Genomic DNA, 22,083 nt, shown 5'->3' with positions numbered 1-22,083 from the left:
GCGAATGAGAGAAAAGAAAGGAGGAGCAACTCACCTCCGTCGTTTTCAGAGGCAGAAATCTCTGAACTCACTTGCAGTTTATAAGAAATACAGAGGTTAGAGGAACAAAATGTCTAGACAAATCCATGATGATAACTAACTAGTCTGACCACTTTGAAGAGTACATGGGGGGGGACTATTACATATTTAAAGACTAAAGACACACACAGTGGGTGAACCTTGAACGCATCCTGGATGGCGGTGGGGATACAGGAGGACAGGTTGGCATCACTGGGGAAATCTGAATACATTTGAATGTATTAGGGAATCGCTAGGAGATACTAGTGCTCTGATTGTGCAGTATGACGTCCAAATCTTAGGAGATGCGCCCAGTTGGACAGGGAGGAGGCTCCTGGTGTCTGCAGGTTACAACACTTCGGCGAGCATGAAAACGAGAAGGGGGTGGGGAGAAGAGTGCGGCAAAATGTTAAAAAAAAATTAGGAATATAGGTGAGGATGCTCTTTCACTGTTTTCCTGTGGTTTTGTTAGATTCAAAATTTAAAGTTGGGGGGAGGAGAAAATAAGAGGACATTATGAACAATCTTATAAAAAAAAGTTATACAAAATGTTAGAACCCCTACAGAGAGAGAGAGAGAGAGAGAGAGAGAGAGAGCACGCGCAAGTGAGAGTGCGTGCAGGGGACGAGGTTAGAAAAGTGCTTGGAGAGCTGTTATTTCCAGGTCATGCCGAGGAGTCAGACCATGTCAGGAGGGAGCCCTGGGAAGTATTTTACTCGGGGAAACTAAGTGAGGAGAGCTCTCCTTCCAAGAAAGAAGCAAGGAAGAGGAGAGAGCTGGAGGGGAGTGGGGGCATCTGTGAGCCAGATCGCCCCAGGGCTCTGGACAAAGAGGTGATGACGATTGTCCATGGGCAGTGGCCCCTTGAAAGGAAGAAGGCTGGAAATAGAAAGCAGGGGGATGTGTAAGGGGGGCGCCAGGGCACAGATGATCATCTCTTTGCGCTCATTTCATAATTTCCCCTCCCCCATCACCACGGATAACGGAACCATGCCACACACACACACGCACGCACATACATGCACACAGGCTGTAGATGAGAACAATGAGAACACTGCCCACGTGGCGGTACTGTCCTTGGAGGCCCCGGGCTGAGCGAGCCTCTGACAGTCCACCTGACCAGGGGTCTAGTTCATCTCGGGCCAGTGACAATGCTCAGAGGGCTGCCCGCGGTGACACGGGGACAGACTCAGACCAGGTCCTGTAGCTCCTTGTGCCATGGGAAGATCCCAGAAAAGCAGAAAATGCAACGTGCCCCCAACAAAAACTGAAAAGGTGGTTACATGTTTGCAAGTGATAGGAGCTACTGCCATGATGCAGACGTTGGAATTTTTTCCTTTCATCTATTTCTACTTGAGAGAGGCAGTGGGGAGGGGCAGGGTGGGGGCAGAGAGAGCGAGAGAGCGAGCACTTGAGAGTCCCAAGCAGTCTCTATGCTCAGAACAGAGCACGATGCAGGGCCCAATCCCACAACCCTGGGATCATGACCTGAGCTAAAATCAAGAGTCAGATGCTCAACCAACTGAGCCACTTAGTCGCCCTCACACTTTAGTATTTTTTTTTGATGTTTCTTTTTTTTTGAGAGAGAGTGAGCGAGAGCGAGAGAGAACACATGCTCAAGAGCAGGGGAGAGACAAAGAGAGAGAGGGGGGCAGAGGCTTTGAAGCAGGCTCTGTGCTGACAGCAGAGAGCCTGATGCAGGGCTCAAACTCATGAAACTCTGAAATCATAACCTTAGCTGAAGTTAGAGGCTCAACCGACTGAGCCACCCAGGGGTCCCCACACTCTAGAATTTTTTGACCCAGCATTGATAATGGTCTAAGCATCTCATTCACTCCTTGAAGAAACCCTATGACGCAGGGATTATGACCCCACTCTACGGAGGAGCACACAGGCCCAGAGGAGTTGTATGACCAGTCCGAAGCCACAGCGTGCTGACCCCTAGCGCGGGGCCACACACACACGCTTAGCTGAAAGTCTGCGCTCAACTCCTTTGCCATAAAATGGCTATTTTGAAACTTGTGTCTTATCTACTTAATAATGATGCTGAGTGAAGAGATTCTAAAAAGAGCCTGCTTCTGTTGCAACAGGACTTGAAATGCTTTCACAGAAAAAGACAATAAGGAGTTTAATAAAGTCAAAGTAGAAAAGCAGAGCCAAGGAGAAGAGGGAAACGTAGATGTGGTAACATGGCGGGCACCAGATTTGCTATTGCAGGTTTCCTGGCAGGGAGAGCAGGGTACAGGGCCAGTGACGGCGCTTTCACGAACGGAAGAGGAAGTCGAGCAGGCCCGTCACAGGAGGGCAAGGCCCTGGCACAAACGCTACAGTTTCTTATGATTAACTTTACATAAAGTGCCACGAATGTTGCAGTTGGCAAGATCTTTAATTTTTTAGCAGTAAATGAAAACACATTTCATATGTGGTGGTTTTCAGTCAATAGTGATAATACCTGAGGGGCGCCTGGGTGGCGCATTTGGTTGGGCATCCGACTTCAGCTCAGGTCATGATCTCACAGTTTGTGGGTTCGAGCCCCGCATTGAGCTCTGTTCCGACAGCTCAGCCTGGACCCTGCTTCCAATTCTGTGTCTCCCTCTCTCTGCCTCCCCCCCACTCTCTCTTTCAAAACAAAACAAACATTTGAAAACATAAAGATAATAACCAAGGTTTGACATGAAAATACAGCCTGGAATCTTCATCACAGAGGCTGGACTATGTGGTCTAAAGAGGGGCAAACCTCTGGGCAAACATTTGCTCACAAAGGGTGATCTACCAACATGTCTAGGAAATGGGAGGCGGTAACTTTTCTTTCCAAAAATTTCTTCCGCTGGAATAAATATCCTTTGGGGTGGCTTATCCTCATTTAAGGGTCCTAGAATACTAAAATCTTTTTTAAGAAAGATTTTAAAGAAAAGACGAAGTATGAGTCCTGATTTATCACCTGCTGCTTCTGGTCAGATATGCTTTATGATGATCCATATACTCACTAAAGAAGCAACTGTCCACTTGTAATTCTACTTCTGGGGACTGACTTGTCTCTCTCTTCTCCAGCTTTATTGAAATATAATTGACCTACGACATTGTGTAATTGAAGGTATACAACGTAATGATTTCATATGCCATGTATTGTGAAGTGGCGACCACAATAAGGTTAGTTAGCACATCAGTCACTTCACGTGATTGTCTGGTTTTGTTTATTTATTTATTTTAAAATTTTTTAATGTTTTATTTATTTTTGAGAGAGAGAGAGAGAGAGACACACACACACAGCCAGCGTCAGCAGGGGAGGGTCAGAGAGAGAAGGAGACACAGAATCTGAAGACAAGCTCCAGGCTCTGAGCTGTCAGCACAGAGCCCGATGCAGAGCTCGAACCCACGAACCAAGAGATCATGACCTGAGCCAAAGTCAGATGCTTAACCGACTGAGCCCCCCAAGTGCCCCTCGTTTAATTATTTTTAAGGTATGAACTTTAGGGGATTCATTCTTGAGATACACAAGGTCGTTCACGTGAACGTTATATATGTTATACAGAGAGACATTCTAGATGTCCACCCATAGCGGAGAGTTCATTAAATTGGGTTAAACTGACACATTCTGAGAGTAGAATGAATTAAAAAGAGAGATTTCTAGAAGTCGGGCATTCCGGACATCAGTCATTACTGACTGAAAAAACACACATATCGTAGTTACATACATATCCATCCATCTGAAAGCGTATCCACCTATCCACCGAAAAAGAGTCTGAAAAGAGGCCCACCACCATGTGGGTTAGGTTCTGAATTCCACTGGTCAGGGGCAAGATCCTACACAGAAATTTTCTCTCCAAAATTCCTAAGAAGGACACTACAATTTATCAGATAATTTTGGAGTAAGAACTGTAGAACTGGACTGCTGAACTCAAATTGGGTCCATCGATTACAAGCTGTGTGATCTTGGGCAAGTTGCCAAACCTCTCTGCGCCTCAGGAGCCTGCTGAAAAACAGAGATCATTTTATCTAGCTCATCGCATTGTTAAGATGATTAAATGAATGAAATTAGTCAATATTTGTAAAGTGCTTAGGAGTATGCTGAGAACGGCGCACTGTAAGAGCTATATACGTGTCAAACACATAAATGTGGTCCCAATGCTAATTTTCCCTCCAACATTGCAAGAGAAACACTGTCACTGATGAGCAAAAGCACAGCCTCTACCCCACCCCAAAGAGGGAAGCGAAGGAGTCCATCCCCCACCTCACCTTCAGGGTGGCACCCAGGCCACCTGGACCATCGAAATGGCCATTTCCTCCCTTGCTCCATTCGACCCCTCTTTTGGGTGGGCGCCGTCCGTGCCGCATCAACTCTGCCGTAAACTCTGGTATTCCGCGATTCCCTGAGTGTGATTACTCGGTCATTGAAGACGGGGACAGGAGCTGAGTAGGGAAGGCGTTTCCTGCGTTTCCATTTAACATACATTTTGGGTCACATCTTGGTTTTTCTCATAGGTTTTCTAAGTTTCAAAGGTATAACAGGGATGCCTGGGTGGATCAGTCCATGAAGCATCTGACTTGGGCTCCGGTCACGATCCTGCGGTGTGTGAGTTTGAGCCCTCCTCTGGACTCTGGACTCCCTCCCTCTCTCCCTCTCACTCACGCGTGCTCTCTCTCTCTCAAAAACAAATAAATAAAGGTTAAAAAATAATATAAAAAATTAACGAGTATTATATCCCATATATTTCAACCTGTATTTTTCAAGGTAGGATATTTTAAGTCCACACAAATCACTTCCCCAAATGCCACGTAAAAGTTTGGAAATCACTAGTTTCTCATATTATCAGAGTCTAGAGATACACGAAGTAGGACATTGGACGCCATTTTCCCCTATGTAATCTGAAACTGTCTTTTAACAGCACTTCCACGCAATCCTAGATCTTCACTTTTAAAAGCAAAGTTACTAGAATCTAACCCCTCAGAACCTACATTTCCAGCCTATAAAAAAATGCTACAAAGAAGCTCTGTTGGTATCCCATTTTGTTCGTCTTATGACTTGTAAACTCTCCCTATTTCAGCAGCCAAAAGGAAAGTAAAAATCTTTTTTTTTTTTTCCCAAACTCACCACCACTTCTCAAACTGTCTGCTTTAATTTGCATTGAGTTTTCCCAGCAACAAGCCAATTACTCATCCAAAGACTGATTCACCAGGCGCTTCAAAATCTTCCTGTTACGGATCCTGCCTGACCTCGCACTATCAAGTGGTCACTCTGGAGACCAGATATGTCTATGCGGGTACGGAGAATGGAGAAGAATGTGCAATTACCTACTTTGTCCCTGGCATTGTCCGCATGAGAAAAGCAAAGCCCAGAGGTGAACCTACACCAGGTTATCAAAGGTCTTAGGTACAAGTGGAACTTGGTCCATCAGCTTCAAAGTTACACTTCTTTACCCACCCAAGGCTTTGCTGTGTCCCCTTAATGGGAGTTTTATCTCTCAGAGAGCTTAGAAAAACAAGAGAAAGAAAAAGGAAGTCCCAAGGACATAGAGATATGAATCCCAAACAAAAGGGACTTAAACACTTGATAAAAAAGAGGGGGAGAGCCTGGGTGGGTGGCTCAGTCAGTTAAGCATCTGATTTCGGCTCGGGTCATGGTCTCGTGGTTCATGAGTTGGAGTCCCGCAGTGACAGAGCAGAGCCTGCTTGGGATTCTCTCTCCCTCTCTCTCTGCCCATCTCCTACTCGTGTTCCCTCTCTCTCAAAAACAGATAAAGAAACATTAAAAAAAAAAAAAGTGATCTTGAGCTTCCAAAGTAGACTAGGTTTGGTTCAAGGGTCATTCATAGGAATTTATCTCTAAAATAATGTCTCCATGCCTCAGGCTTACATTCCAGGACCAGTTAGTTATGTAACTCAGTCTTATAGTGGCTGCCCAAATGGAAACCTTTCTGACACCCTTTGATTTTTTTTTTCTTCTTACTTTACTTTCAAGGATGAGACTTCAAAGATGTTTTAGAGAGGCAAGGTCTGTCAGACAGAAAAAGGGTGAGATAAATTTGAGTTGGAGCCTCAGGACAAACAGATGAGGAGAAAGCTCCAGAACTGAGCTCCATAATCAACTTCATCAGTTCCTGCTTTAGTTTTCTTTTGCCAATGTTCCTAAATTCCTTTCGAGAAAGACAGAATTGAAAAAGATGTAGCCAGACTCTCTTTACTTAGACAACTACGATTTCTCATCTGGAGGTCACGGTAATCATTTTCAAATAGTCTCGGTATTTTTCCTCGATGAAATCTCCCAGAAAACCATTACTGACACAGTTAGTAAGCTGGTAACCCAGGTCTACCTGGGTCCAGACCCTGGTGCTGACCAGGCTCTCACAGAAGGTCCTGAAGGGCAGTTTTGGTATCGGGTAGTCCTGGCTCCTAGTTTTCGTCTGGGTTCCATATTAAAGGCGAGTCCTTGACAACTCAGGTCCCAGGACCACTCTATGCTGTGAGCTAACACTTCCGCTCTGTGACTAAGGTTGGGCTCCCACTAGAAGGGAGAGGGGTGGTTTATAAAAAGTACTTCTTGTGTTATAAAGTGTGAGAAAGAGAAGCCTGAAGGAGCATTAGCAAGAGTAAGAACGGTATAGGACCTGTGTCTAAGAGGGCCACCCCACCCACTTTTATTATTAAGGGCCAATTGGGAAATGGGGGTGGGGTGGGAAGTTGCTTTAAGAACATTTGGTAGGTTTAGGTCTACACCCCTAGGCCCAACCTAGAGGAGGCTGTAGATCTGAAAGAGGCTCGCTCTCTCTCTGCTTCCTGCCTCGCACAGCGTGAAGCACAAAAGGATCTTGAGGCTCCCCTCACTCAGAGCCTTTTGAAGGGAAGGGGCTCTGGAAGATTCCACTGGGATCTTTTCACTCTGGAGGTGCTGTTAGGGTTAACACTCCCCACAATCAGCAGTGCCCGGTCATAGTTGGCAGACACACAAAGAAGAGGAGGGACTCTGTGGCTCTTCCCCTCCCCGGACAGCATAATAGAAACCTGTATCTACTCAGGCACCATCTAAGAAGGGAGGCGGAGGTGAAACCTGAAGAACGAAGCTCCGATCTTAAAGAAGCTGTGGCATGATGGAAAAAGGACTAGTTAAGCTGGAAAAAATTCAAACCCTGTTGGCTAAGGCGGTTTGTTGACGTGCTGCTGTGCAGAGGGATGAAGAGAGACAGAGACTGTGGAGCCCTCTCTCCCCTGGGTTTTTGCACGGCCGAATAGCAGAGTGTGCATTCTGCAAGCCTGCTACACACAGGCTGCAGTGCATTCTGGAATTAGACGGTGGTGATGGTTTTATTACCTTGCAAAGGCACTAAAAACCACTGGGCTGTACGTTTTAGTTATTTCTTTTAATTTTTTTAATGTTTTATTAATTTTTGATACAGGAGAGACAGAGCATGAGAGGGGGAGGGTCAGGGAGAGAAGGAGACACAGAACTGGAAGCAGGCTCCAGGCTCTGAGCTAGCCGTCAGCACAGAGCCCGACGCGGGGCTCGAACCCACGAACGTGAGATCTGACCTGAGCCGGTCGGAGGCTCAACCGACTGAGCCACCCAGGCGCCCCTGGGCTGTATGTTTTAAAAGGGTGAATTTATGGCAGGTGAATTGTATCAGTGCAGGTGAATCGTATCCATAACAAATCAATTTCAAAATATGCTCCCTCCTGCCAAGAGATAACATGGTCAGGGGCGGCTGGCTTCCCCTTCGTGCAATTTCCTTTATGTTTTTGTGACCAAGATCTGAGACATTTGAATTTACCTTATGTTTGCCAATGTCTTTATCTGGTTTGAAAGCATTTTTTTTTATTATTATATGCTGTAGGATGCAGAGCAGCAGTTAGCAATAAAATAAATGTGTAGCATACAACATTAAGCCCATACTGAGATGTTCTGAAATGATACATAAAAATAGCAAATTGATTGCACTTATCAAAACCTTAATAATAATACAGTTTTATTTTATTTTATTTTTTTATGTCTTTATTTTATTTTGAGAGAGACAGACAGAGTGTGAGCAGAGGAGAGGCAGAGAGAGAGGGAGACATGGAATCTGAAGCTCCAGGCTCTGTGCTGACAGCACAGCTTGAACCCACGGACAGTGAGATCATGACCTGAGCCGAAGCCGGACACTTAACCGACTGAGCCACCCAGGCGCCCCACCAACATGGTACTAGTCACCGCATTTATTACAGCGAGTACGGAAAAGACAAAAAAGAAGTAGGTGACGGTTCAAGTACCTGAATGTTCGGAATCTAGAGAGGTTGAAGAGTCATTGACTCTTGCTGGAAGACCTCGGAGGATACTGACAGGTGCAGGAAACTAGGAACCGGGAAGGAGAGCTGCTGGGTCCAGCCTTGACAGTCTTGTAATTATGGACAAAACCACTTTCTTCTCTAGGCTCTAATTCTTTCACCATAAAATGAAATGATGCGGCTTGGCATGAGAAAGTAAATACTATTTTTAACTTGACAATACATATTAAAGTCCTTTAAAATGTGTGCAGTTCCTGGGGCACCTGGGTGGCTTAGTCATTTAAGTGTCCAACTTCAGCTCAGGTCATGATCTCATGGTTCCTGAGTTCGAGCCCCGCATCAGGCTCTGTGCTGACAGCTTAGAGACTGGAGCCTGCTTTCTGTTCTGTCTCCTTCTCTCTGAACCGCCCCCCTCATACACGGTCTCTGTCTCTCTCTCAAATATAAATACATATTAAAAAAAAGTGCACTTCTTAACTCAACATTCCATTCAGCAATACACTGTTTCTAAGAAAATAACTAGCCAGTTATACAAAGTTCTGTAGAAAAGGATATTTTCTTTATAAAGAAAGGGGACTGTGTGGAAACACCACACAGTCAGAAAGAGAGGTCACTCTCCAAATGTATTACACCCATAGTCAGTTCCCTGAAAAACTACAAAATGACCAATTTACCATTTGTATATTTTAACTAGGTTTATATAATTTTATGTTAGATGGGATGATTTTAACAGCTTAAGTTTACAACTGTGTATTATGAATTGAAGTGGTTTTAATAGCCTAAGCATATAACAATTGTTATTAAATGTAATTGTTTTAAAAGCGTTTGAAAATTTCCATGATGCCTTTTAAGCAAAGGTCCATTTTTAAAAACAGGATTGTTGAATCTTCTTAGGACTGTATTAATATTAGTTGGTAATAATAAGTAGCTTAAGTTTTTTTAAAGAGAGTGGGGGAGGGTCAGTGGGAGAGAGAAAATCCCAAGCGGGCTCCCTGTCAGTGCAGAGCCTGAAGCTGGGTTCGATCCCACAACCCTGGGATCATGACCTGAGCCAAAATCAAGAGGTGGACGCTTCACTGTATATATATATAGAGAGAGAGATTCTATATACATTCTAATATATGTATATTCTAATATACATATTATTTGTATATAGACAAATAGTATATATTTGTATATACACAAATATATAATACATATTTTATATATATAAGGAACCCTGTGCACTGTTGGCAAGAATGTAAATATACACATACAGATAAAGACATAGATACAGAATACACGGTAAGATAGCATTTTTTGTGAGGCGAGAAAAGAAGTAGAAAAAAGTCTAAGAAGAAATGTCCTCAAATATCACAGTGTTCTCATGATGAGGCCACAGGTTTTGTCTTTCCAGATTAAAATTTTTCCTTATATATACAAGACCTATGATTTTCCTGATATATGTATACATAATAATTTGAATGACCTTAGGCACTGTACTCAATTACCTTTATTCTAAAAGTTTTAAAGCTATTTCTATTTTATAGAAATATATATACACACAATGTATTTTTATTATACATATATGTATTTTTATTACACATATTATTTTTATGTTTTTATTATACATATATAACATGTGATCTGCACACATATATGTAAACGTGTACAAAAACAGAGAACCTTTTTTGAAATTTTAAAACAAAATATATATAGCTCAAAGGAACAGAATGGAAAGCCCAGAAATAACAGGCTGCTTATATGGTCAGTTTGTCTACGACACAGGAGACCAGAATACACAATGAGGAAAACGGTCTCTTCAATAAATGGTCCTGGGGAAACTGGACAGAAATATGCACATGGAAAGGAAAAAAAGTGGGCCACTTTGTTACAGCACACACAAAAATAAACTCAAAATGGATTAAAGACCTAAATGTAACTTGAAACCTTACAAAACTTCTAAAAGAAAACATAGGCAATAAACTCTTGGACCTCAGCCCTAGCAATATTTTTCTGTCTTTCAGGCAAGGGAAACAAAGGCAAAACAATTGGAACTACAAAAAACTAAAGAGTTTCTGCACAGTGAAAGAAACCATCAATAAAATGAAAAGGCAGGGCACCTGGGTGGCTCAGTCCAACTTTGCCCAACTTCGGCTCAGGGCATGATCTTGTGGTTTGTGAGTTCAAGTCTGACAGCGGGCTCTGTGCTGACAGCTCAGAGCCTGGAGCCTGCTTTGGATTCTCTATCTCCTGCTATCTCTGCCCTTCCCCTGCTTCTGCACGCTCTCTCTTTTTCTCTCAAAATTAAATAAATATTAAAAAAAAATTGAAACAAAATGTAAAGACAACTTATTGGATGGGAGAGGTATTTGCAAATGATATTTCCAATGAGGGGTTAATACACAAATTATCATAAAGAATATAAATATAAATATATTAATATAAAAAAACTCCTATAGCTCAAACAGTCTGATTAAAACATGGGCTGGGATCTGAATAGACGTTTTTCCAAAGTAGATATTAAGATGGCCAACAGACACGTGAAAAGATGCTCAACATCCCTCATCATCAGGGAAATGCAAATCAAAACCACTCAGAATAGCTAAAATGAAAAAAGACAAGATAAACAAGTGTCGGCAAGGATGTGGAAAAACAGGACCCCTGTGCACTGTTGGTGGGAATGTAAATTTGTGACAGCCACTACGACAAACAGTATGGCGTTTCCTCAAAAAATCAAAACTAGCAATACCATATGATCCAGCAATTCCACTTCTGGATATTTGAAGAAAATGAAAACACAACCCAAACAGATACATGCACGTCTACAGCAGCGTTATGTCCAACAACCAAGATATGGAAGCAACCTAAGAGTCCCTCAGTGAATGAATGGATAAAGAAGTAGTGTAAACGCACACACGCACACACACACACACACAGTGGTGGGGGGGGAATATTACTTAGCCATAAAAAGGATGAGATCTTGCCATTCACAACAGCAGGGATGGACTGAACAGGTATTATGTTAAGTGACCTCAGTCAGGCAGAGAAAGACAAATAATCATTCAATTTCACTTCTATCCAGAATCTAAAAAACAAAGAAAATGAATGAACAGATACAGATTCATAATTATAGAAAACTGGTGGTTATCAGAGAAGGGAGGGATGGGGGTAGAGGCAAAATAGGTGAAGATAAAAAGGTAAGAAATTCCAATGATCAAGTAAATGAGTCACAGGGAGAGGCGTCTGGGCGGCTCAGTCGGGTAGGCGTCCGACTTTGGCTCAGGTCATGATCTCACAGTTTATGAATTCGAGTCCCATGTCAGGCTCTGTGCTGTTGACAGCTCAAAGTCTGGAGCCTGCTTCAGATTCTGTGTCTCCCTCTCTCTCTCTCTCTCTCTCTCTGACCCATCCCCACTCACGCTCTGTCTCTCAAAAATGAATAAACGTTAAAAAAAAAAAGAATTTAAACTGAAATAAATTGTCAGTCATGGATATTCTTACTAGATGTAAGGAAAACTGTTCAACATCCAGGAGCTGGACCCAAGTGGGCATCTATGACATGCTGTAACATTCAGTTTCCTTCAGCTGCCTTGGGCTTAGAGAAACTAAGACACCCGCTAGCTGTCTCAGGAGGTGACAGTGACTCAGACCCCTCTGTGAACACAAGAGGCAACTGATACCTCCATGGCCCCTTCTCTTTGAATCCTAGGAAAGTTGGAAGGTCCAGGAAAGGGAGTTGGAAGAAAGAGGCTGTGCAAAGGTCCTGTGAGCGGAATGAGGTGAGTGGTAGAAAAGGAGCTGGTATGGCTGGAGTGAGGCAAGCAAGGATCTGAGTGATAAGAGGTCCTGACCCTCTTATGACAAGTGTGCAGCGGATGACAAGAATACACCAGCGATGGTGGCATTCCCCCTGGATCGGCGTGCAGTAGGAAGCCTTGCCTACACAGCTGATCCCGATTTGCATAACCCTTAGTTGAGCAATGTCACACGGAGGAAACCAACAGCGGATTGCTGAAACAATGGGGTTTTTTGGTTTTGTTTCTCTTAACAATAAAAGGGAACACAATGAAAACAAGATGAGTTCATGGAAACTTATGTATCAGAGAGGCTCATGTATCAAATGTGTCATTTAAATGACCAGAAGAGGAAATGAAAGGCAGAGTATGAATTCTGCATGTACACCCAACCGAGAAGCATAATCAACTTCAACGTTGCGCGTGTAGCCCAGATTTTTGTGATCAAGAGTTCAGCCACGTAGATTTGGAAATGCATAAAAGGGAGTATTGCTATTTCACCTTCAGAGTTAAGGCAGCTTTATGTAAGTGCATGCAACATGATACCAACTACTAGGAAATCAGAAGGAAAAAAAAAAAAAAAGTGAAACCAAGCCCAAGGCAGCTGAAGGAAGCTGAATGTTCCAGCCCTGCCGTAAGTCTCTGCAATTGTTAGATGTAGGCTGCAAATCTACACAAGGGGAGGCTTCCCCGAGGCTAAAGCAAAGAGGAAAACAGGCCACAGACAGAAATACATCAGCTGCTCTGCAAAGGAATTTCTCAGCCTCAGCACGACTCCGTTTTGAACCAAAAAAGTTATTTATCGTGGGGGCTGTCCTGTGCATTGTAGGGTAGTGAATGGCATTCTTGGCCTCTATCCAGGAGGCTAGCAACCCCCTCTCCTGGCCTCCTCATGAGTCACCAAAAATGCCTCCAGACATGGATGGCCACAGGTTCCTTGATGAAGGCTCTAGGGCAGGAAATCAGATGTTTTAATTACTGGCGGTGACCTTAAGTACTGATAGTTTCTGCTACAGATTGAGGTAAAACAATGTGCTTTGTTAGTCAGCCGTGGGAGTCAGGTTTAATGTCCCACGGTAACTGGAGGGGCACGGCCAGAATTCTTGTCCCGTAGAAGGCTCCCACTCTGCCTGTACACGCAGAGACAGACTCACAAAGACACACGCAGAGATCCGGTGTTTGGTGGAATCATTCCAGAAACTTTTCATGAGAAAAATCATCACCCTGACTCTACACTTAAATACAGGCGAGTCATGGGGCCACCCGGGGTGGTTCAGTCAGTCAGGCGTCTGACTTTGGCTCATGGGTCATGAGTTGGACCCCACATCGGGCTCTGTGCTGTCAGTGCAGAGCCTGCTTGAGAACCTGTGTCTCCCTCTCTCTGCTCCTCCCCACCCCTTCCTCTCTCTCAAAAATAAACAAACATTAAAAATAAACAAAGTAGTCTCATAAGATAAAGCTAGAAGAAACAGGAAGAATCATCTATTCTACCTACCTCCCTCTTATGAAAATATATTTTATTTTCACTGAAGTTAACACAAAAACCCATTTAAAACTTCAATGGGGGGCGCCTGCGTGGCTCAGTCGGTTGAGTATCTGACTTTGGCTCAGGTCACAATCTTACAATTCATGGGTTATAGCCCCGTGTCAGGCTCTGTGCTAATGGCTGAGTCTGGAGCCTGCTTCAGATTCTGTCTCCCTCTCTCTCTGCCTCTCCCCTGCTCACGCTCCCTCTTTCAAAAATAAACATTAAAAAAAGAAAAACTTTATCAGGACTAGAATAGAGAGCCCAGAAACAGACCTACTGAAATACGGTCAACTGATCTTTGACAGAGGAGTATGTGAAATTCAGTGGAGAAATGACAGTCTTTTCAACAAATGGTGAACTGGAGATCCAGATGAAAAAAAAATTAATCTAGACCCAGACCCTACATCATTTACAAAAGTTAGCTCCAAATGCACAAGCAGAACTCAATGTTAAATGAAAAAGCATCAAAGTCCTAGGAAACACCATAGAAAATCTAGAGGACCTCGGGTTTAGTGACAATTTTTAGATACAACACCAAAAGCATAGTCCATGAAAAAAACATTGGGAAGTTGAATTTTGTTAAAATTTTAAACCTCCCTTCTGTGAAAGACTCTTAAGAAAATAAAAAGACAAGTTACAGACTGGGAGAAAAACTTTGTAAAACATGAGTGAAAAACTGGCCCCCTAAAGATACAAAAACTCTTCAAGATCAATAATAAGAGAACAACCCAATTTAAAAATGTACAAAAGATCGGACGAGACACCGTTGAAGATAAACAGATGGTAAATAAGCATATGGAAAGATGCTAAACACCAGACATCGTGAAGGAATTGCACATTAAAACAACAATGATATATAGCACCATACGTCTATTAGAATGGCCAAAATCCAAAACTCAGATGCCACCAAATGCTGTTGAAGATAGGAAGGGACAGGAAACTCTTGTTCATGGCTGGGGGGACGTAAATGGTGCGGCCACTTTGGAAGACCATTTGGAAGACCAGGGTCTTATAAAACTACATTTTCTCTCAACATATGATTCATTAATCCTACTTCCCGGCATTTACCCAAATGAATTGAAAATTTATGTTCCCCCCAAACTGGCATGTGGAGGTTTCTAGCAGCTTCATCCATAAGGGCCCAAGCTTAGAGGCAACCAAGAAGTTCTTCAGTAGGTGAAGGCATCAACAAATGAAGGTACATCCATACAAAAAAAAATATTCATAAATAAAAAGGAAACGGGCATCAAACCACAAAAAGACATGGAGAAAACGCCAACGCATCTTGCTAAATGAAAGGAGCCAATATGAAAAGGCTGCATACTGGATGATTGCAACTGTAGGACCTCCTGGAAAAGGTAAAACAGCCCTGTTCACGGGAGACCATAAGATCAGTGCTTACCAGGAGTTCAGGGGGAGGAAGGAATAAACAGGCGGAGAACAGGGGATTTCTAGGGCAGTGAACTATCCTACACAAAACTGTCATGGTGGATCCCTGACATTGGTCCAAACCCACAGAATGTATAAAACAGGGTGAGCCCATTATTCATTTCATGAATAATAATGTACCAATCGTGGCTCATCGGTTCTAACAAAGGTACAAAGTAATCCAAGATGTTAATAATTGGGGAAAACTGGGGGTGATGAGTGCTATATGGGAAAGTCTCTGTAACTTTCCCCTCAATGCGCCCCTCCGTAAACCTAAAACTGCCCTAAAGGCACTCTATTAACTTTTCAAAGTATATTGTGACAGAATAAGGTACCAATCCATACACTTTTGAGTCATTTCAGAAAACAAGAGCCTCAATTTTGAAAAGACGATTGCCTTAAAATATTTCTGCCGGGAAAATCTGCACACATCTGCATACTGTGTACGGTCCTTCTAACACCGCAAATGTTTCCAGTTATCAAGGGCAGGCTCTTATCTGCTCTGCCTTGGTAATTATGGTGTAAAATACTGTAGAGTTTCATTAAGCCTCAGCTGAATTCCTAAGCTCCTACAATGTCAGCTTGGGAAAATAACTATAAGAGACAGGAGACCTATAAATATTTAATAATAAAGCTGTGAATCCTAGCAATATGCTCATAGCCATTTAGGATAAATGAGAAGTAAAACTGAATTAGTCATGTAAAAATGGCAGGGCAAAAATGCATCTGATAATAGAGCCCTGTTTATACGTATATATTTGCATAGTGAACAGGATTTTATCAGCAATCAGTAATCCCACAGAATCAGCATCAACCAATAGTTCAGGAAGTCAAATAAGTAGAAGTAGGAGTAGCAGGTACATAAAGGACGTGGTCCATTTAAGGGGCTGTTAGAGAGCCACTGAAATTGAGGACAAGAGAATGGTTGGATCTGGCGAGTAAAACCGGAGGAGGGATGTTGGGAGTGGCTGTGGGGTAGGAGTCTGCTATACTATGTTAAAGATTTTAGCTGATTTGGTTTTTAAGTTATGTGCAAGTATCCCCTTGATGGTGATTAAGAATACTTTTTAAGGATAGCTAAAAGAATCGTGTACCTCAGTTTAAAAAGAAAACTATGGGGCGCCTGGGTGGGTCTGTTAAGCATCCGACTCTGGATTTCAGCTCAAATCACGATCTCACAGTTTGTGAGATCGAGTACCAGGTCAGGCTCGTTGCTAACAGTGAGGAGACTCCTTGGATTGTCTCGCTCGCTCATTCTCTCTCTCTCACAATAAATAAATAATTTTAAAAAACCTGTTTGTAATGTAACATTTTTTAAAAAGCAAGATAAGTTTTATATACATAATTACATATGCAGAAAAGGTTTGGAAAGAAATATTAAAATCAAATGAAATCAAAATTGAAACAAAAACACTTTTAAAATGCTTTGATGGTGGCTCAGTTTTTTTTTCCTTCTCTTTCTCCATTGCCAAAATGTGTACAAAAAGCTAGTGTTTTACTTGGATAAAAATATGCTTGTAAAATTAAAAATCAAACATGGCGAGCAACGCATTTACACTGGTCACCTCTACCCGGAGCGGCCTTTTGGACTTTCCCATCATCTGGGAGTCAAGGGACACCCAGGTGATGTTCTGTCCTGCTTCAGTGCCTTGGTGTCAGCCAGCCTCAGTTTCCTCGGACGGGAAATGGTGTGATACGGACACTCATCCCGATGGGATCGTGGGACTTTAAACATATTCAAGAGAGAAGAAGGTGTGAAAAGCCAGTCTTCCCCACGGCCTGGCACGCTGTGAGCTCGTGGGGAGTCAAGTATGACGGTTAGAAGCCAGGCAAGGAGTCTAACATAGAAGACCAGAGGTCACAGGGCCACAATTTTAAACACCAAAGACATGAAGAAGAAGAAGAACTGGAAACTGTTCTTTGGACTGAGCCTGAAGACAAGACGGTGACTTATCAAGGAAAAGGAGAGTAACTTTAAACTTACTCCAGGAACAGTGAAAAAGAGGAAATGAGGCCATGACTGGGTCCACAGTTACTCTCCTAAAATGGGCATGGCCAACAAGTGCCATAAGATGGAGGAAAAGAAAAGGGATGGTGGAGAGCAGGCCTGCATCATAGTTCCCAAACTCTGTGCCAAGGCACACAGGGTGCCACTGCAAATTCAAGGCCAACCAGGGACATTTCACATTTGCAGGGGAAACACAGTGACCCCTTTGGGACACCAGGAGAACGAGTAGCACAGTTTCCACATTAGATTGCACTGGATTCCTTTCAATAATTTCGAATCTGTGGGAAACAGGGTTTTCTGGGGTTGCCGTCATAAAAAGGAAGTGTCGCACGGAACAGAAACATGAAGATAAACGTAGAACAGAAAGAAGGGTGGTGGTGTCCAATCCCATTCCACAAGTCGTGAGGCCGCGTGACCCAGGTATACACATCCCGTCAGGAGATAATCGTGTTCATTTATGAATGACATCAGGGTGGCTCAGTCCATGAAGCATCTGACGTCAGCCTAGGTTGTGACCTCACAGTTCCTGAGTTCTCTCCTGTTAGCGTGGAACCCGCTTTGGAACCTGTCTCCCTCTCTCTGCCCCTCCCCAGCTCGCGTGCACACGCACACACTCAGTCTCTCCTAAATAAACAACCACTTAAAAAATAATTTAGGGGCACCTGGTGGCTCAGTTGGTTAAGCATCCAACTTCGGCTCAGGTCATGATCTCACGGTTCGTGGGTTTGAGCCCCGCGTCAGGCTCTGCTGACAGCTCAGAGCCTGGAGCCTGCTTCAGATTCTGTGTCTCCTTTTCTCGCTGACCCTCCCCTGCTCACGCTCTCTCTCTCTCAAAAATAAATAAAACATTTTAAAAAATTAAAAAATAATTTAAAAAAGAATAACGTAAAACTAATATTTTTTGCTTTCGATGTTTACGTCCTGTTTTTTTCAAATGGTATGAAGTTGTTGTAACAAATACATATTAAGTAGTTTGGACCTAACAACCTAACCCAGACGGAACTCTTTTACGTTTCTTCTGCTCTAGAATTGCCATGTAAAAATTACGGACACACTCAGGGTCAGTAATCTTTAAAACGCGAGCAGGTTAGGACAGAGTCGGGTGTTGTGAGCCCGAGCAGGGAGGCAGAGAGAGCTGAGGGTGGGGGCCCCTTCCAGGTGCACCTGGGGAGCCGGGGGAGGTCTCTTGGCACGGGGAACCCACCGCCTTCAAGTTTATGCTGCCTGCCCCTCTAGAAAACATGCATTCTCAGCTAGAGGCTGCCCTGATCAGTTTGAGAAAAATCTCAAATCATGGAGACAGCACAACAGATAATATGTTGAAGTTCCATCTTCCTTCGTGAAAATGCCTCCTTTTTCTCACCATCCTACTCACCCAGGCCCGGAACCCCTGTCATCTTTGCCACCCGCGTGTCACACCTGACGCAGTAGGAACAACTCTCCGTCAAGCCCTGTCTCTTTCGCAATAGAATTGTGCTTGGCTTCAAAGCTTAGGAAAAGGCACGGACTGGAAAGGATGTGTATTACAGTGGTTTTCCCCACATTAGTCTCCTGTTTTACGAAACCCTATGTGTTATTAATTACAAACATCACAGCATTGTAGGGATAACGAGTCTGGATTGTGGCAGGTGCCTCCTAGCTAGTCCTACGGCATTAGCCTTTCCCCTACTGTTGGCTCCTCTTCTTGAATCATCTTACCACCTTGTCCGCCTAGATCCCAAGTTTTCGGACCCCCTTTCGGACTCCACTGATCTAGCAAGTTAATACATACTCGCAGAGCCCAGTTTCACAATGGCTGTGTGCCGTCACTTGTCCTCACCCTGCTCACTTCCCTATTTACATTTCTCCATAGCAATATTACAAGCACTCAGGTTGCAAGACCCGCCTTATCATCTGTCGGTCTCTCCTCACAGGAGAGCAGGGATTTTTGTTAGTTCTGTATGCTGCTGTATTTCGGGAGCAGAGAACAGTGCTGGACTCCTGGAAGTGTTCTGTATGTGTTCCTCTGTTCAAAAGAGCAAGCAAGGCAGATGCTCGATGAAAGTCAGATATTTAGAGTTCATGGTGAGATACCGTCACCTCTCATACTGCCATCAGCCCCGCTGCTATGGCCAAGAAGATAAAATCTCAAATATTTAACTTGCCCCTCGGCCCCTCACAGCCTGGTGACGGTCCACCTCACCATCACTGGCGTCACTCCAAATGGAAGACTCCTTCATGGACACAGACTTGTGTTTATTAACATGGCGGCCTGATCCCGCCTCAGTGCCGTGGCACGTGCCCATCCAGGCAGATCCTACGTATCCTCCTAAACCTAACTCACACCCAATCCTTCCTGGTCCCCTCAGGTTACATCCTTCTCTACCTCTGATTTCTCCTCTCTATAATCAATTTGGAATTGAGGCACAAGCCCCAAAACAATCTCTACTTATGCTGTTAACTCTTAAATGGTCTGTGAACATGGGCATAGATCTCCTCGACTAGACTATAAACTCCTTGAGGGCAGAAACAGTCTATTTATTTTACCTTTTCATAGACCACCTTGCTTCCACCGCCCAAACACACACAGAACGACTACCCACTTGCCACGTCAGCAATAAAACACCATTTACCGAGTTAAAGTTGAACTTAGAAACTTGACTTAGAAATTCCAAGGACTCTATTTTGCAGTCAGATGTAATTCTATAAGTAGAATGCATTACTCTTATTTGTGTTTTTTAATTTTTTAATATTTTTACTTATTTTGGGAAGAAAGAGAGAGAGAGAGAGAGACAGAGAGACAGAGAGAGAGAGAGACAGTGTGAGTTGGGGAGGAGACACACACACACACACACACACACACACACATCAGAAGCAGGCTCCAGACACTGAGCTGTCACACAGAGCCCTCTGTGGGGCTCAAACCCACGGACTGTGAGATCATGACCTGAGCCAAAGTCGGACACTCAACCAACTGAGCAATCCAGGGGCCCCTATTCATTTTTTAACAGATGATCAGTAAATGTTAGACCCAAAAATTATTTTCATTTCAGACCATGAAAATATGAATCTAGATCATGAAAATATCAAAATGCCCCCATTAACCAAAAATCCAACAATCTGGGCTGAAAATCTCTACATTAAGAAAATAATTTTTCTGCAGATGCCTGGGTGGCTCAGTCAGTTAAGCGTTGACCCTTGATCTTGACTCAGGTCATGATCTCATGGTTTGTGAGTTCAAACCCTGCATCGGGCTCTGCACTGACAGCACAAAGCCTGCTTGGGATTCTCTCTCCTCTCTCTCTGCCCCTCCCCTGCATGCTCTCTCTCTCAAAAATAAATAAACTTACAAAAATAATTTTTCTGAAGTGAAGTAGCAAAGGGCTTTGGAATGAGGAAATAAGGGTCCAACTTGGTTCCGCCACCTATTAATAGTCACATAAATATCAGCAAGTTAATTAGTTACACTTCATTTTCCTCATCTATAAAATGTAAATAATATTCCTCCTTCAAAGGTTGCTCTGTGGATGAAATGAAATAGCATCTGTTAAACGCTTCACCCAGAGCAAGGGAACAATGTGTCACTTCCCATTTTTCCTCCCTGTCCTCTAAAACAAGGGGGACCGGGTCACAGTGACACTGTCATACTTAAGAAAGGCTCGTGGTGGCACAGAGGAAGCCTTTGGCACAAACAAAACTGTTACATAAAAATTGCCAAGGAGTGCCGAAGAGTGCAGATTCTACTCACAGCTAAAGCCACTCTAAACTTCTAGGGAGCCCCCTCATCTCCACCTCAATTCTTTTTTTAATTTTTAAAAAATGTTTATTTTTGAGAGAGAGAGAGAGAGAGAGAGAACAAGCAGGGGAGGGGCAGAGAGAGAGGGAGACACAGAATCTGAATTAGGCTCCAGGCTCTGGGCTGTCAGCACAGAGCCCGACACGGGGCTCGAACCCACGAACCACGAGATTGTGACCTGAGCCGAAGTTGGCCGCTTCACCGACTGAGCCCCCCAGGCACCCACCACCTCAATTCTTACCCCCCATTTGCTTTATTAAAACCTAAGCGGCCCAGATTGCAGACCCTTCCCCACCTGGGCTGGGCCCCCCCCTGGGGAACCCACCGCCTCGCTCTCCTGTATCTGCAGTGCACACATTATCCGGCAGGAAAATGAGTCCCCTGCCTGCAGATGGTTTTTTTTCACTTGGCTTTGGCTTCTCTCTGAGTTTGTCCCCAAGCGAGTCAACAATAAATTCAGTTTTTTGGCTTCAAGATGGGCTGCCTTGAAGGAAAAGGAGAGGAAGGAGCAGAGAGTAGCCACCCAACACAGAGGCTCAGGCCCTCGGTTTCCCCGGGAGCACCCGGAATTACAAAGCTGCCTCTAAGCAGTCTCTCTGCGTTGGGGGCCGTGTTTTCCACACCCACCTCTCACCCAGCCCGCTCCTCACCCAGGCTGGCACGTTCTCTCCACCACGCCGTGGCCCGAGGATGTCTCCCCAGCCAGCCTCCCGCTGGGCAGGAAAGGGACTCAGGACAGGCCCATTAGGCTTTTCAGCACCCCAGGAGGAGGAAGTTACCCGTTCCCACGGGCCTGGGTTTTTCTTTCTGTGGGTGTGTTTTCTCTTTCTGAAACCAGGAAACTAAATTTGCCTAATGGGTAAGCCCAAAAGGATTACAGGTTCTTTCTTCAAGAACCCTGGGAGGCCTGCTGTCCATCCCTCTGTGTTAGAAGCAGGCTGTTTGCAAGTCACCCGGGCAGAGGGGATGCTTTCTAGACTCTTCTGCGAGGCCTATTCTATTCAGTTATTGCTGGAAAAAGTACCATATCAACAGACCATTCATATTTAGGGTTCCCATTCTCCTCTCCAAACACGACACAGTATCTCAATTTCCGAAAAGAGACAAATTTTGTGCCCCCCCCCCCCCCCCCCCCCGCATTTCTTTCTCCTCTTTGCACAAAACTGCTTTCAGGTTCAGGCTCTCACACGCTCACACTCTTCACATTTCCGTTAATTAGCCTTGAACGCCCAGCGAGTTCTGCTTTTCTTAAAGA

The 22,083-nt window shown here is 43.9% G+C and overlaps 1 protein-coding gene across 6 annotated transcripts in view; it reads right to left on the bottom strand.

Annotated features, from left to right (window-relative positions):
* The window catches only part of LYN (LYN proto-oncogene, Src family tyrosine kinase), an 85,789-nt gene extending 64,208 nt beyond the window's left edge, over positions 1-21,581 (bottom strand). The window contains exon 1 of one of the 6 annotated variants that reach the window (XM_029924057.1): positions 21,456-21,581. Coding sequence is in view for 2 of the 6 variants with exons in the window: in XM_029924054.1 (XP_029779914.1) it covers positions 4,294-4,354 (61 nt within the window). In the remaining 4 variants the exon portion in view is untranslated. Of the gene's footprint in view, positions 1-4,293; positions 4,429-21,455 lie in introns of those variants that run through there. The other 5 variants (XM_029924056.1, XM_029924059.1, XM_029924058.1 and 2 more) reach the window with 5 other exon arrangements.
* Between the last annotated feature and the right edge of the window lie 502 nt (positions 21,582-22,083).

The sequence above is a fragment of the Suricata suricatta genome, chromosome 15 (assembly GCF_006229205.1).
Source record: "Suricata suricatta isolate VVHF042 chromosome 15, meerkat_22Aug2017_6uvM2_HiC, whole genome shotgun sequence".
Taxonomy (NCBI): domain Eukaryota; kingdom Metazoa; phylum Chordata; class Mammalia; order Carnivora; family Herpestidae; genus Suricata; species Suricata suricatta.
The sequence above is the reverse complement of the archived record's forward strand: the minus strand, read 5'-3'. Positions and strand labels throughout refer to the sequence as shown.